This window comes from Nilaparvata lugens, chromosome 3 (assembly GCF_014356525.2).
Source record: "Nilaparvata lugens isolate BPH chromosome 3, ASM1435652v1, whole genome shotgun sequence".
Lineage (NCBI taxonomy): Eukaryota > Metazoa > Arthropoda > Insecta > Hemiptera > Delphacidae > Nilaparvata > Nilaparvata lugens.
The window spans coordinates 14,227,039-14,243,003 of record NC_052506.1 but is presented as its reverse complement, the minus strand read 5'-3'; the positions used below and the strand labels follow the sequence as shown (position 1 = coordinate 14,243,003).

Below are 15,965 nucleotides of genomic sequence, written 5' to 3'. Positions count from 1 at the left end.
ATAATGTTTGCTCAACATTGAATTGTAGTAAAAATACGGACGAAGTGCTACAAAGCTTGCTTGGAAACTCGCCAAAATTATTTGAGGTTTTCTCAACGTTGGTTTCGGCAATCTCAACAACTACTACCTTGTCTGCTCCGCCCTCCAAGAAAACTAGAACTAGAAAACGCAAGAGAACAAAACAACAAAAAACTGAAAACAAAGAGAGTGACATTCGCCTAGAAGAAAACAATTCTGATGACACTGAAGACCATTATCATGATGAAAATAATATCTTCTCTCTTCTGTCTTCCGTGTGAGTTTAATGTAAGCTCATTTTAAGAAGTAAATATTTATTTTTATTTCTGAGAAACTTATTCATTTCCAAACCTTATTTCTTTAATAGACTATTTCTTCTGATTTGGAATCAAGAAAACTACTTGTTTGTAATTATGCTAAATACACTCTAATTTTATTATGAGGAAATGAAAAATCATTTGACTAATGCATCCTAATTTTCGACACTTATCTATTTACTCTCGTTGTACTAGAAATTGATTACAAGAATTTTCTACATTCATGAGGTATAGGCATAGCCACCTCTAATACCTGTATTAGAGGTGACTATGGTATTGGCCTATAATAGCTAGTAGAGTTGATGATTGAAATTCCAAAAAGCCACGATTTATTATAATCCATTTATGAATAATTAATGTGATGAATTACCAAAGAAGCGCAATAAATTAGAATGTGCTCGCTAGTTAAAATTTGACGTGATTCTGTTTCTATTGTTAGTTTATTCTAAATGATTCAACAATAAGCTATTATCCTCATTTGAAGTTTTAATCATTTTTTCAATTTTAGATTTTTCTATACTACGACCAATATGTTAATAATAAAATGAATACTGTAATGGTATATTTGTATTCAATAACACTATTGAATGAAATATTCTATTTCTGTTAATACAAATTAGTATTGAATTGATTCATAGTATTCAATATTTTTTTTTTACTTTTGGTGTAGTTGAGAAGTTGATATTGTGGTAATTATTCATATTAAATAAAAATACTAAGAAATTGTCAAAAACCACTTATTTATTGATACCTACTTGGAAAGACCGGTTTCGGTTTTTGCACCATTGTCAATCTCTGTTAAACTGACAATGGTAAAGTGCTACGTTTTGTTTATCAGAGATTGACAATGGTGTAAAAACCAAAACTTGTCTTTCTAAGTATCAATAAATCTGTGGTTTTTGACAATTTTTTATTATTTTAATTTAATATTTAGTATTCAATAATATTCATGAACAGCATAAACGTGGATAATATGTTACACTGAACAGCGCTAAATCACATCAGTATGGGCTGCCATTAGTGGAAGCCACCAATGTTCCTGATGAGTTTTGATGGCGTATAACCGCACACTAAACTCCGTACAAAATTACTTTTGACTTGGAGGAGTATGCGGCGCAGAGAAACGGAGGGAGATCAGCCAATTACAGTGATGGATAGTCATAGGTGGAAGCGCAGTTGCCAATTTGTCGATTAGAATCAGTCGAGTCAGTGCTTGCAGAGATGAAACTTAGTAAGTTTAACATGAGCGATTGAATACTCACTCTAGAAAATAGAAAACGCTGGCCAGTTCAAAACGGCATCATCGCCGCCGTTGTATCCCTACCCCTCTATGTCTTCACTGCAGCGCATGTCCATCCCAACTCAAAAGTTATTTTGTACAGAGTATAGTAGTGACAGCCACTAATGCCCCTGGGCTGGATGCAGAGAAGCGTTCACACTACACACTGCATCTAAAGGTTTGCCATTCACATTCGAATTAACAGGTCAAGTGAATAATTGATTCACATCTTGGAAGTTGACCAAAGGTAGATGTCTACAAAAGGCATATCCTATAAGTGAGATACACATGTTATAATGCCAGCATAAAATGATAAGACCACAGAGTTGCTAATTCTCTTTTAACAACACCTTCAATAGTAGATGTATGTATGCTTTTCTAATTTCATTCAAGAATAACAAACAAATTTAGTATTAATAAGGTGCTGACTATAACTTGATTGTATAGCAACAGGTAGGTAAATCAAAAAGGGTCTGTAAATCTGTATGAGTCTGTAAATCAAAAAGGTAAGCCCCAACTGATTATGAGCTTATAGAGCATTAAATTCTCTTTTATTTTCTTTCTATTTCTGTTAATTTTGTTTAATAACAACTTATTAACTTTTTCTACTTTCGTTCTTGTACATGTACATAATATTATATAATTACTTTTTAATTGAACTCACTACTGGCGCTCAAGTGTTAGTTTGGCCAGTAGAGCCAAAATTTTGTTATTACTTTTCTTTTGTTTTTCTTATTTGATTTTTATTATTTATCTATTTTATGCATTTCCCTAAGACTGTTATTGCATCAGTTTTTTTTGCAACAATAGATCAATTATTGACAAAGGAATTTAAAGCGAATATTCAGAACCCAATTTTTGACTTTGCAGCTTTGTTGAGAGTATGTTAGTTTAGAGGTGAACATATCAGAATTCTTCATCCCTACACCTGGTGCTAGAGGAATAAGGGTTGTTTGAAAGTTACATTGTCTCATTTGTTGTTTTTATCTTGGGAAAAGTACGTTCCACCGACATGAATAAAAATAAACCTTGATAAATTTCCTACAAGTTTTGTGTAGAAGATAACCTATACACTATTCAGGAAGCCGAGAGGATATTACAGAGAATATAAATGTGTGCGTGAGAGTTTATTATTAGGTACGGTAGGCTACTGTATGAATATAGGTATTGGCACATATTGGTCAGCCGCAGTATTTTTAACTGGAAAGACACTGTTGAAACATTTAAATGTGATAATAATCATATATAAGACCTTATAGCAACCTTGACCTGCACAGAAAACTATCATCTTAATTTTGATACAGTATTAATATAAGAAAATTAATATTATAGTGAGGTCCACGTTATAATGGCAGTGAAGAAAGATAGGAGAAAAACGTTGCCAAGTCTCTCCATTTTGCCACTGAGTGTACACAACTGTCACTCAATTCATACCATTAAATTTGATCTAATATTAATTATCATTTCCTTGATAAAACTAGTAGTTCTGTGAACAGTAGACCTCGTCTGTTATAAACCGCAGCCTCCTCTTATACTGTCCATCAGAGTAAATCCTGCCTGTATGTCATGTCGGCGAGATATCGGTGTGAAAACGGCTAATGGCTGTTGGGGTTGGTGTATCAAAAATACAAACATCAAAAGCTAATCTCCTTCAAGACATACTGGCATCAGGACAGCCCAAGTTCAAAGCAGAGAAAGTTCGAGAGACAATACTATGTATTTTAGTTATTAATATTGCATGCAAACAATAGTTCAATTATTTATTGACCGAGCGAAGTGAGGTCTAAGATTCAAGTCGACGGTTTGGCATTTCTCTTAATGTTTAAATGTTGCGCATTTACGGCGAAACGCGGTAATAAGTTTTCATGAAATTTGACAAGTATGTTCCTTTTTTAATTGCGCGTCGACGTATATACAAGGTTTTTGAAAATTTTGCATTTCAAGGATAATATAAAAGGAAAAAAAGGAGCCTTCTTCATAGGCCAATATTAGAGTAAAAATCATACTATAGAATAATTCTATATTTAGAATAATTATTATTCATCATAAATCAGCTGACAAGTGATTACACAGATGTGTGGAGAAGCCAGTCTATTGCTGTATTTCCATAAGGTCTATCAGTCCAGGCAATGAATGCTCAAAAAAAAGGTGTAGAGGGAAAAGTTTGGAAGAAAATTTTTGATGCCGCAGTTCTGTTTAGAGTAGTGAGGAGGTAAACATATCAAAAGTTCCCACCCCTACACCCTGTGCTAAGGGGGTGGGGGTGGTTCAAAGGTACCATTTTTTGGTTTCTCGCATATAACTCGAAAACTATGCATTTTACAGACATGACTATTCTATAAGAAATTAAAGCATACTTTTCTATAATATGATCTGACAACTTTTTTTCTATATCTCTTTCACTTTTCGGGATATCCACTCTAAAAGATGTGAGATTTTTGAAAAAAAAAACACATTTTCCCTAAATTTTTCGCTATTTTCGCTCTTATAACTTTTTGAATATTGATGGGAAAAATCCATGCTGATCAGGAGCTTATAGAGCATCAAATTCTCTTCAATTTGATGTATAATTTCACAATTTTTCGCACATCCCCACGACTGTTGCAGCAGCTTCAGTGTTGAGTGTGAGATCTTCAGTCAAGCAAAAATAGACCGATTGACAAAGGAATTTGAGAGAATGTTTTGAACACAATTTTCAACTTTACAGCTTTGTTGGGACCAATTAGAGGGTGAACATATCAAAAGTCCACAACCCTATCCCTTGTGTTAAAGGGATGAGGGTGGTTTAAAAGTTGCATTTTTCAATGTTTTGCCTACACGCTCATATCAAAAGTCCACAACCCTATCCCTTGTGTTAAAGGGATGAGGGTGGTTTAAAAGTTGCATTTTTCAATGTTTTGCCTACACGCTCATATCTTGAGAAAAATGCGTTCAACCGACATGAATAACTATTCAGAAATGAAGCTTGATAAATTCTCTACAATATTTGTTCTGTGGTGATTTGTGATATCTCCAACAGTTTTCGAGATATAAGCTCTTAAAAGTGTAACATTGTTAAAATAACAGCTTTTATCCTATTTTTTGTTGTTTCAGGGCCTACAACTCTCCAACAATGCATCATAAAAATGAATGCTGACCGTAGATTGGTAGAGCTTTATTTTCTCTTCAATTTGATGTATTATTCCACTACTTTATGTTTTCCTTTTTTTGTTATTGCAGATTCAATGTGGGGCTGAAATTTTCAACTCTGCAACAAGTGTCAACTTAGCAGTTCCACGCTTGCAATGGACGGGCTATAGATGCGTATTTTGACTATGTTTACCTCCCAACTAGTCTTCATTATAAGCTTTAAAGTCAAAAATTGTGTACCAAATGATCCAGACTCATATTACATAGTCAAGTGATCAATTGTTACAAAATAAAAATTCCCCCCCCCCACATTGAATCTGTTATAACAATAAAAGGAAAACAATAAGTAGTGGAAAAATACATCAAATTGAAGAGAAAACAAAGCTCTACCAATCTACGATCAGCATTCATATTTATGATGCATTGTTGGAGAGTTGTAGGCCCTGAAACATCAAAAAATAGGTTAAAGGCTGTTATTTTAACAATTCTACACTTTCAAGAGCTTATAACTCGAAAACTGTTGGAGATATCACAAATCATCACAGAACAAATATTGTATTTATAAATATTATATTTCTTGTCTCTGATTATAGGCTACCATACTGGAAAGCTATTCATTTTAGCTTTGTTAAAAAATGTAAAAGTTTTAGGTCAGGTTTCTTTTATTCAGTGACCATTCAATTTAATATCAATATCTGGTGAATCATACTCAAATTAGTGAAATAAATATCAATACCCAATACATTCTGAAAGAAAATAATACTCATTTAAAATTCAACTAGTTGTCGAACATATAGAAATGGTCTCCTTTTTATTCGAGCAATTCGACTTTTAAAAATATGTGCTAAACAGTGCAGACTGCAGAGTGATTCCGACTCAATCAGGCTACTCAATTTTCTTTTTCAGGTTATGTTTATGTTATATCTGTATTATTTTCAGTTTTCGCTTTTCTTATCATTTCTACATTTTAAATTATTTGACATTAAAATTCATTTTTGAGTAGAAGTTGATGTGGAATATTTAATGAATATAAGTTAATAACTATTATTTAGTAAGCTGACAAGTAAAATAAAATCACTTGCAAAATGTATGGTTTTATAATTTAAATCTGACACTTATAATAAGCCTAGCCTATAACTAAGGTGAGTTGTTTCTCTTCCTCATTTTTTAATGAGTTGGCCGATGCAAAATGAGTTTTATAATAATCACAATAGTTTGCGCGATATTATTCTCTTGAATGTAAGTTAAATTAAGACACAGGTTTCTTGGAGTTTCAGAGCTTATAACTTTTTAAAAATACACCAAAAAATAAAAACCATACTAATCCTATGATTGAAGAGCATTGAATGCTCTTTTATTTGAAATATTATTTCAGCATTTCAAGCTTACCTTCAATTTTTCCAAAGGCGAAACTTGCTACGCTCGTTCAATGATTGATTTGATCATGATTAGGCTACAGACCAGAAAAAACCTCATAAAATCTCTTATATCCCTTAAAAACTTTTCTTCTTAATATCCTTCCAGTCATTAGTCACTTTTTTTTGTTACAGGTACGATGGGAGTTCGTGGTCTCACAACATTCATGGCTAAAAATGAGGAGCTTATGGAAAAATATAAGCTGCACGATACGTTCGTTATTATCGATGGAAACAGTTTATCATGTCAACTATTCACCAAGTATGCCAATAGCGAATGTTTTGCTTTTGGAGGTGACTATGACAGATTCGCGCAACATGTTAAAGATTTTTTCCTAATGTTTTCCAAGTGCAATGTGAAGTCAGTTGTAGTCTTTGATGGTGGATGTGAGGAGAAAAAATTGGAAACGATTTTAAAAAGGGCAAAAGAAAAAACGGTTCAGCTGGAAAACATTTTGCCCGCTTCTAGCTTACCTTCAGCCGTGTTTCCATACCTCATGAGGCGTGTATTCAGAGAAGTGTTATTGGAAATTGGTGTGCCAATGGTTCAATGTGACTTCGAAGCCGACCAGGAGATAGCTGCGTTGGGCATCAAGTACAACTGCCCCATCCTCAGTTATGACTCCGATTTCTTCATTTCTGGTGCCAAGTACATACCGATACCCACAATTGAACACGAAGCTCGAACAAGCGCATCCAACCAGTTTTTCATTTACTGCGAGATTTTCAGAGTTGAAAATCTACTAAAAAGATATCGAGGACTGGAAATGTCTATGTTACCTCTTCTATCAGCACTGGCTGGAAATGACTATGTGGAAACTCATCAATTTGAGAAATTCTATTCGCAACTGGGTATAGGACAACGTTTCCCAGCACATATGAGAGTTGATAGCGTGCTTCATTGGCTCAGGAGGGTCGGTGATTTCGATTCTGCTCGACGAAAGGTAAGAACAAATTGTTTCTCTTCACATGTATATAATTTAATTCAGTTTGTCTCACAGTTATAAACTCATGAAATAACATCTAACTTCAAGATATGTAAATTTTCAATATGATCAATAATATTGCATAATAGTAGTTGAATACAATCTATGATATTGACTATTCTGCAATTAATCACTTTTCAAAGGAAGATTTCTTGTTCGTATGAAGTATCATTGTTTATTGTTTTCCATTGTAAGCTATTATGTTATTTTTGGATCTAGCTTTTGAGAGTAATTTTTTATGTGGGAGCTAAATTTAATGTCACCATGCTCGAATTATGTGGCTTCACTCGAGATTGAGTAATATATGTTGCTATTACCATAGAGAAACAATAGTGTAAGTAGATATCCCATGGTATAGGGAATTTATGTCGCAACTTTTACTGGTATCTCAAGCCGATTACTGTCGATTATTGTCAATTTTTACTGTTTTGTTGGGGTGATAGTGTATGAACGGCACAATTTGAGAGACTACCAGCATCACACAGCTGCATAGGAAAGAACTACGTGAACTATTGGCTTGGGATAACAGTAAAAGTTGCGACATAAACGCACTATACCATGGGATATCTACTTATGCTATCGTTTCTCTATGCTATTACTCTGCATAAAATTAGTCATTAATTTTTCACATAAAATTAGTCTATGATAAGATGGTGTATCATAAGTGTCCTATGTGCGCTCCTTTTGAGGCTCGGCCGACATCTACAAGAAAGTAGGGTTCATATTTATACCATGATTTGTGAAAATTCACAAAAAACATTCACTTAAAGCAAATCTCGTTCATAGTGATGGAGCAACGTTTCATTTTAGCGGTAAATTCAATTAACAAAATGTCCGTATGTATGGGGAATCGAAAACCCTCATTAGGCAATGGGAAATTATCGAGATTCATACAAGTGAACTTTTTTGGGAATTTTCACAAACCATGGTATGTGGACCATCCTTCTTTTTAATGGCCGAGCCTTAAAGGAAAGCACAACTTATAATACACAACCATAAACTTGATAATTCTGTGAGGAAACTGGTTAATTTTGTGTACATCGGTTTTCAAAATTAATATAATTAAAAAAAAATGCTATGTTAATTTTGAATCAATCTGTATATCTCACTTTCTATTAATATACGATTCATATTTTTTTCAAAGAACTTTTTGTCACAAAGAAGCTAGAATTTTCAAAGTTACACAAGGCACAACAAAATTTTTTGTACATTATTAATGGCTCTCATCTTCCTCGACTAAACAAGTAATAAATAAAAACATGAAGCAAGGAAAGTAACTCAACCAGAAGTAACTTTCTGTAATTTTTTGACATCTGTGACCAAATTTTGAAAAATACCTTCATTTATGTAGGTATTGTTAATTGGGAAGACTAGGCTTTTACTAGACTAAAATTTATTATAGTCTACTATACCTTTAATAAAATAATTCTATTTTAAAAAATATTTTCAACCAAAAAGCAAGATAATTCAACATAAATTAGTAATTTATTCTGTAGCCTTTTTTCGGAAACAAGTTGTACAATATAATATAAAGTTATTGGTTATACATTTGAAAATGTTGTTTATTATGAAATTTAATTTTCATAATTTATTTGCAGATTCTCAGAACTATAGGAGCGAATGATCAAAGCTTCGTTTCAAAGAAAATAGAAGAAACTATAGAGAGTTGCAACTGTAAAAACCTAACAGTGGAAAGTTATCTGCCTTCGATAAGTATTGGACATTCATCAAAACCTGATCTTTGTAACCTGGGAACAAACCAAGAGCAAGGAAATGTACAGACGATATCTCAGGTGGAATCTGCTATCAAATTTCCCGATTGGCTGTTGAATAGTTGCAGAAAAGGGTTGATCAACAGCACGGTAATTGAAATCTTCACTTTGAAAACATGTATCTCAAATCCTCAGGTCGAAGATTTCTCTCTCACACCCTGTCATGAAGTGAGTATTCCATTGATTATGGCTCTTATTAGAATCATTCATGGTGAAGGAAAAGTGACTGTTGACTACTGGGGAAGACTCAACAAAACTTCATATGCAAAATATCGCTTACAATCATCAAACATTGCTTATCCCAATTTAGAAAATTCACTTGAACTTTCTATAGAGAATAAAACTAGTATGTTTTTGAAACTACTAAATGTCCCTGCTGACTTTTGCGTTGATATTTTTCCGGATGAGTGGAAACTGTACCTGTGCACAATCATCTATTGGATGAAGAAAACTACCGTTCCTTTGATTACTGATGCTCATGTCATGTCATTAGTTCTATGTATGATAGCTCTCAATATCATAGATGGAAAGCTAGGGTTTGTACGTGAAGTGAGCCAATTCCTCAAAAGCTATCGTAATAAGTTGCCTTCTATCAGCCCTTTGACATCTCATCGTGATTTGAAGGATTTATTACTTCAAATCGACGAAAATGACTGCATTTTGTGTTTCGATTCTTTTTTAAAATTCCAGCATTTGAACCAAAATTTAATTTCAAACCCGGCATTATTCTCTCGTTCAATTATCCATGCTTTTGCACAATTACAAAGCTGCTTACATTATTCCATGACAATCAATTCCATTATGAATTTTCCGTTCAAGCAATGCGTAGTTCATAAACTGTTTTCGGGCACATTCATTTATAATGTTTATTCAGCAATTATCAGCCATGAAAATGCCAAAGAAGTTCCAAAAAAGTTGCTTTGTAAATCGCCAAAACTATTTAAGGTGTACAGAACACTAGTTTCGGCGATATGTAGGCCTACACCTACTACTGCATCATCGACGGCTACTCACCATAAACGATCTAAAACAGAAGAACGTTGACTTGAATAATGCTAAACTATGGTAGCTTGAAACAGTATCAAATACATTTACATAGTTTTTACTTACTAATTATTTGTAATTATTAACTCGAGGATTTGTCCCATTGTTTGGATTTACTTGGAAATAATTCACAAAAATAAGACGAAATACGAAACCTTAAAATTTGACAAAAATTACTTGAACCCTCTTGGAATGGTGTATTCCATCATTCATCATTATATTCTTGGAATGAGCAAATGATTTTCATTCTATTTTCTATTTGTTACAATTGAACATGAATTAGTTTCATAAGAATGAAGTTGCATGTAATAGTTTTCAACAGTGGGAAATAATCTTAAGAATAAGAAAAAATGTAGATTCAAAATCTAGCAAGGTCAACTTAAGCTCTATAGAATTCTAAATCTTCATTACATTCTTGAAATGATTTCTATTTTATTCTCTATCATCTATTACAGTCGAGTAGACAATCATATTATAGATTCATAGATACAGAGTCAAGACTGTTTGCGATGGCTTATGTTAAATTTTATAGACCGTGCTCATATTTGGTATAATAAAGAATAAACGTTATTCTTGAACCGGTCAAGTGTTTGGAAATAAAGAAGAGGAGTGTGAAGATAGAGTCTATTTAATTTAATTGTAATTGAATAAAATGTTTATTTTTCTTGTAATTAATACATCGAATTGATAGGTTGTTATTATTATTAATAAATATTCTAGCAGATTCCATAGTGGGAAGGTATGTTTGAAGAAACATATTATAAATGCCATTTATGCATCTGAAATAATTTTTGGTGTTTAGAATTTCATCATGAATTAGTATTTATTTTTTCGTTGAAATTGTTTGAATTCAGCTCTTTCATTATTCCAAGAACTAATAGTAGTAGAATTAAATATTCTAGCAGATTCCACAGTGAGAAGGTATTGTAAATAAATTTCATTATTTGCTGAAATATTTTAAATAGTAAATTCGTTATTATAGAATAACGTGAAGTCTATAATTATTGCATTGCTTCAAGATAATTAAGACATGAATAACAAACTCGACTGAGCTAAAGATGTCAAAGCTCTATAGTTTTATAACATTTTTTGTTATAATATTTTACGAACATTTTTGGAAGCCACTATACTGACAGCTTCCTTCTTTCAAATACTTCCATGAAGAAACTTATTATTATATGCCATATGCATCTGAAATAATTTTGTGATTTTACTTACTTTTACTTATTTCCATAGATTTTACTTACTAATTATTTGTAATTATCAACTCGAGTATATGTCGCATTGATTGGATTCTCTTGGAAATAATTCACAAAAATAAGAGGAAATACGAAGTCTTAAAATTTGACAAAAATTAGTTGAACACTCTTGGAATGGTGCATTCTATCATTCATCATTATATTCTTGGAATGAGTAAATCATTTTCATTTTATTTTCTATTTGTTACAATCGAACATGAATTAGTTTCATAGTTGAGCATGAGTTAGTTTCATAAGAAAGAAGTTGCATGTACTATTTTTTAAACGATGGGAAATAATCTTAAGAATAAGAAAAAATGTAGATTCAAAATCTAGCAATGTCAACTCAAGCTCTTTAGAATTCTAACTCTTCATTACATTCTTGAAATGATTTCTATTTTATTCTCTATCATCTATTACAGTTGAGTAGACAATTATATTGTAGTTTCATAGATACAGGGTCAAGACTATTTGCGACGGCTCATGTTAAATTTCATATTTTATATTTGGTATAATAAAGAATAAACATTATTCTTGAACCAGCCAGGTGTTTGGAAATTAATAAGAGGGGTGTGAAGATAGAGTCTATTCAATTCATTGTAATTGAATAAAATGTTTTTGTTTTTTTATTGTAACCAATACATCGAATTGTTAGGTTGTTATTATTATTATAAAATATTCCATATTGGTAAGGTATTGTAAATAAATTTAATTCTTTGCTGAAATATTTTAAATAGTAAATTCGTTTTTATAGGATAACGTGAAGTCTAAAATTATTGTCTTTCTTCAAAATAATGAAGATGTCAAAGATGTGTTTTATCACATTTTTTTGTTATCATATTTTTACTAACATTTTTTGAAGCTATACTGACAGCTTCCTCCTTTTAAATACATTTTTAAAGAAACATATTATTATATACCATATACATCTGAAATAATTTTGTGGTTTTACTTACTTTTATTTATTTTCATAGTCTTTACTTACTAATTATTTGTAATTATCAACTCGAGTATTTGTCGCATTTATTCACTTGAAAATAATTCTCAAAAATAAGACAAAATACGAAGCCTATAAATTTGACAAAAATTACCTGAACCCTCTTGGAATGGTGTATTCCTCATTCATCATTATATTCTTGGAATGAGTAAATTATTTTCTATTTGTTACAATTGAACATTAATTAGTTTCATAGTTGAGCATTAGTTAGTCTCATAAGAAAGAAGTTGCATGTACTATTTTTTAAACGATGGGAAATAATCTTAAGAATAAGAAAAAAGGTAGATTCAAAATCTAGCAAGGTCAACTCAAGCTCTTTAGAATTCTAACTCTTCGTTACATTCTTGAAATGATTTCTATTCTATTCTCGATCATCTATTAGAGTCGAGTAGACAATCATATAGATTCATAGATACAGAGTCATGACTATTCGCGACGGCTCATGTTAAATTTAAACTATATTTAAATTTAAATATAGATCTTGCTCATATTTGGTATAATAAAGAATAAACGTTATTCTTGAACGGTCAAGTGTATGGAAATAAATAAGAAGAGTGTGAAGATAGAGTCTATTTAATTCAATTGTTATTGGATAAAACTATAATCTAGCAAATAAGAGATTTTGTTGAAATTGTTTGAATTCAGCTCTTTCATGATTCCAAGAACATTTTGTTTTCAATATATTCATTTTATATTACAAGCTTATTTTTTCTAATAAAGTTACCATTCTATAAAAATTATGAGTTTTCATTGTTTTCTGCAAAATAGAATCATCCACCAGATACCTCAGCCCTCTTCATAAGAAAACTCTTGAGGTTCAATTACTGAAAAGTTAAATGATTATTTGAATCGTTATGACACAATAATATCATTGCTCTTGAGGATTTTAAGAAATTCTTGATATATTGCTTCAAAAACATTGTAGGGTACTTTCCTGTTCAAGGAAATATCTACTGATATTGACTAACGTATTGCATTGCTGTAATATTTCTTATTTCAATAGTAATATTATATGTAGATCTAGAAATATATCAGCTGGTATTCGTTATAAATGAATAATGTTTATTAGGCATTTAATATTCTCATCTCATTGATTTAGCAACAAACAAGGAAAGTGCAGTTATATTTTTGGAAAATTACAGGTCTATTACACAGTAAACGTGTAAAATTGAAACACAGTAAAATTGAAAATAAGCATTAAATTCGAGAAAATGTGATTATTCAATTGCAAACTATTGTTGATTCTATTAAATCATTCACTATGAAGAGATAGCAGACCTCATGTGTGTCTCCAGCGTTATTGCCCTGTCACCAGCTGGCTCAACTCTTTGAATAGTAGACTTGAGATGCGCGGGAACACTAGCGTCAGGTGATCAATTTTCATAACGGCAAGGAAAGTTGTGTGAGTGTGCCACACCAGAATTTCAAAATTTGACCAAGACCAATACCTACTATTACTTATAGTAATAGTAGGTATTGCCAAGACCCACAATCATACATAGTGTCAATGTGTCTAATTCTCCTTGTATAAGAAATGATAACTTACTTTCTTCAATGTTGACCAACTCTGTATAAACAAGGAAAACACATTTTGGATACTAATTTATTACAATATCATTGGTCCTTCATATTCCTTGAAGTCACTTCCTCTTCAACTAAACTAATTGTTTTTTCACAATCCATACAGACTGAATAGTCCAGGCAATTGATGCTCGAAAGAGGGTGTAGTGGTGAATGTTTGGAAGACATTTTTGACCCCGCACATCTCTTTAGGGTGGTAAGGAGGTGAATATGTCAAAAGTTCCCCCCATACCCCTTATGCCAAGGGGGGTGTTTGAAAGCTATAACTTTCTTGTATGTAGCATATATCTTGAAAAATATGCGTCTCACTAAAAATTAATCACTAAAAATCTTTACAAAATTAAATGTCACACAATTCCCTACAACATTTATTCTTGGACGCATTCGCCTCCAATTTGTTGCTTTTTGACCTTATAACTTTTCAACAAAAAATCTATGCTGATTATGAGCATTGAGTCAGAGAATAGCCGTGCTACTAACAATAACTAGCCTACTACTATAAAAATCTAGTAGCCTAGTGCCTATACTATAGCAATACTACCATAGCTATACTTCAATATGTTTATGGATGTTTTATTCTCTGAATGTAGCAGCAGACTTAGTATTGGGTGAGAAATCTTCAGTTTTACAACTATAGATTACTAACTATTTTTATTAATACATTACATTACATCAATTTTCGGGAATAATGCCATTTGATAGGTAACTTGTCAGTACTAATATTATACAATCAAAAAAATTAAGGGCCGGTTTCCGAGCTCGGGATTTTGCTAAGTCCTAGACTTTAAACAGCTGGAGTCAGAAAATTGGTTTTCCAAAACGGGGCGTAGTCGCAGCTTTTATAACAGTAGTTGTAGTTTTTATTTTCTCATTTCTATAATTGGAAACGTTTTTCCTTGACGGAATTAGACATTCCTAAATAATTCAAAATAGCTGAAACTTTACACTATTTTCTCTTTATTTTATTTTGTGTTCAATTTTCTAGTTTTTCGAAATTTAATTCAAACGTGACTATGACAATGACTGCGACTACGCCCCGTTTTGGAAAACCAATTTTCTGACTCCAGCTGTTTAAAGTCTAGGACTTAGCAAAATCCCGAGCTCGGAAACCGGCCCTAAATATTCATTCAGGAAGTGTCAAGTATCATATCATTGTGGCTCTGGCACTGAGTACACATTTGAAAGAATAGATTTAATTTAATAATTTTGAATTAGAAGTTATTATGTAAGGATGGTCATGTTATAAATATAAAAATCTATTTTCTTGTAAATAAAATTCTGTATAGGCTTTTCTCTATTAACATGTTTTTGACTGCCTGTTTGAATGAAATGATTGATTCGAATGTTTGTTGGCAGCCTATTATAAAGTCTCATTCCAAAGTAAAATATAATTTTTTCAAATGCTATTTTTTTATAAATTGGAAATGCAATAATATAATCAATATTATTTATATTATTATTTTTTAATAATATTAGTTTATTGACCAAAGAATTTGGAGTGAATGTTTAGAACACAATTTTTCATTTTACAGCTTGTTTGAGACTTGTTAGGAGGTGAACGTATCAAAAGTCCCTTGACTATCTTTTGTGCTGAATAGTGATGAGGGGAGTTAAAAAGTTGAATTTTTGGCTTATGATGTGATCACATTGAATGCAAGTGCACGTCGAATCATGCATGAGCCGAAAAAAATTGAAAAATTTCATTGAATACGTTGTGACTTGCATGTAGCAAGTGCAAGCGTTCAGTGTGTGTTCCTATTGATCTTTCCAGATTTTGTTTCTCATCTGCACGCTTGGTCATGCATAAAAAAAGCTTGCACTTGCACATATAAATACGCATTCAATGTGATCACACCCTTTCACGCTTTTATCTTTGCCGACCTAACTCCCCTCATACAAACACGAAGCTTGATACTGACAATGAATTGGCGCAGTCAGTCATGTCTCTCATCATCATAAAATATGCTGGCGTAGGACAGAGTTCACAACAATATTCTTTATTCCATGAGTATTTTAGTATTATAATAATAATAATTTATTTTTTTATAATAAATTATAATAATAATAAATAGTATTATAATAATACATTTTTATGTGACGTTTCCGATTGTATAGATGTTATACTTAGATGAATAAAAATGTATTATTTTCTATTCTATTCTAATAATTATGGTGCATGGATTTATATG

The 15,965-nt window shown here is 31.8% G+C and overlaps 1 protein-coding gene across 1 annotated transcript; it reads left to right on the top strand.

The window, feature by feature from the left end:
* Nucleotides 1–5,629: 5,629 nt before the first annotated feature.
* LOC111050131 (protein asteroid) lies at nucleotides 5,630–10,437 on the top strand. Its single transcript, XM_022336392.2, has 3 exons — nucleotides 5,630–5,885; nucleotides 6,294–7,102; nucleotides 8,743–10,437. The coding sequence occupies exons 2-3, from the start codon at nucleotides 6,299–6,301 to the stop codon at nucleotides 9,958–9,960; spliced, it is 2,022 nt and encodes a 673-aa protein (XP_022192084.2). The 5' UTR covers nucleotides 5,630–5,885; nucleotides 6,294–6,298; the 3' UTR covers nucleotides 9,961–10,437.
* The last annotated feature ends 5,528 nt before the right edge of the window (nucleotides 10,438–15,965 follow it).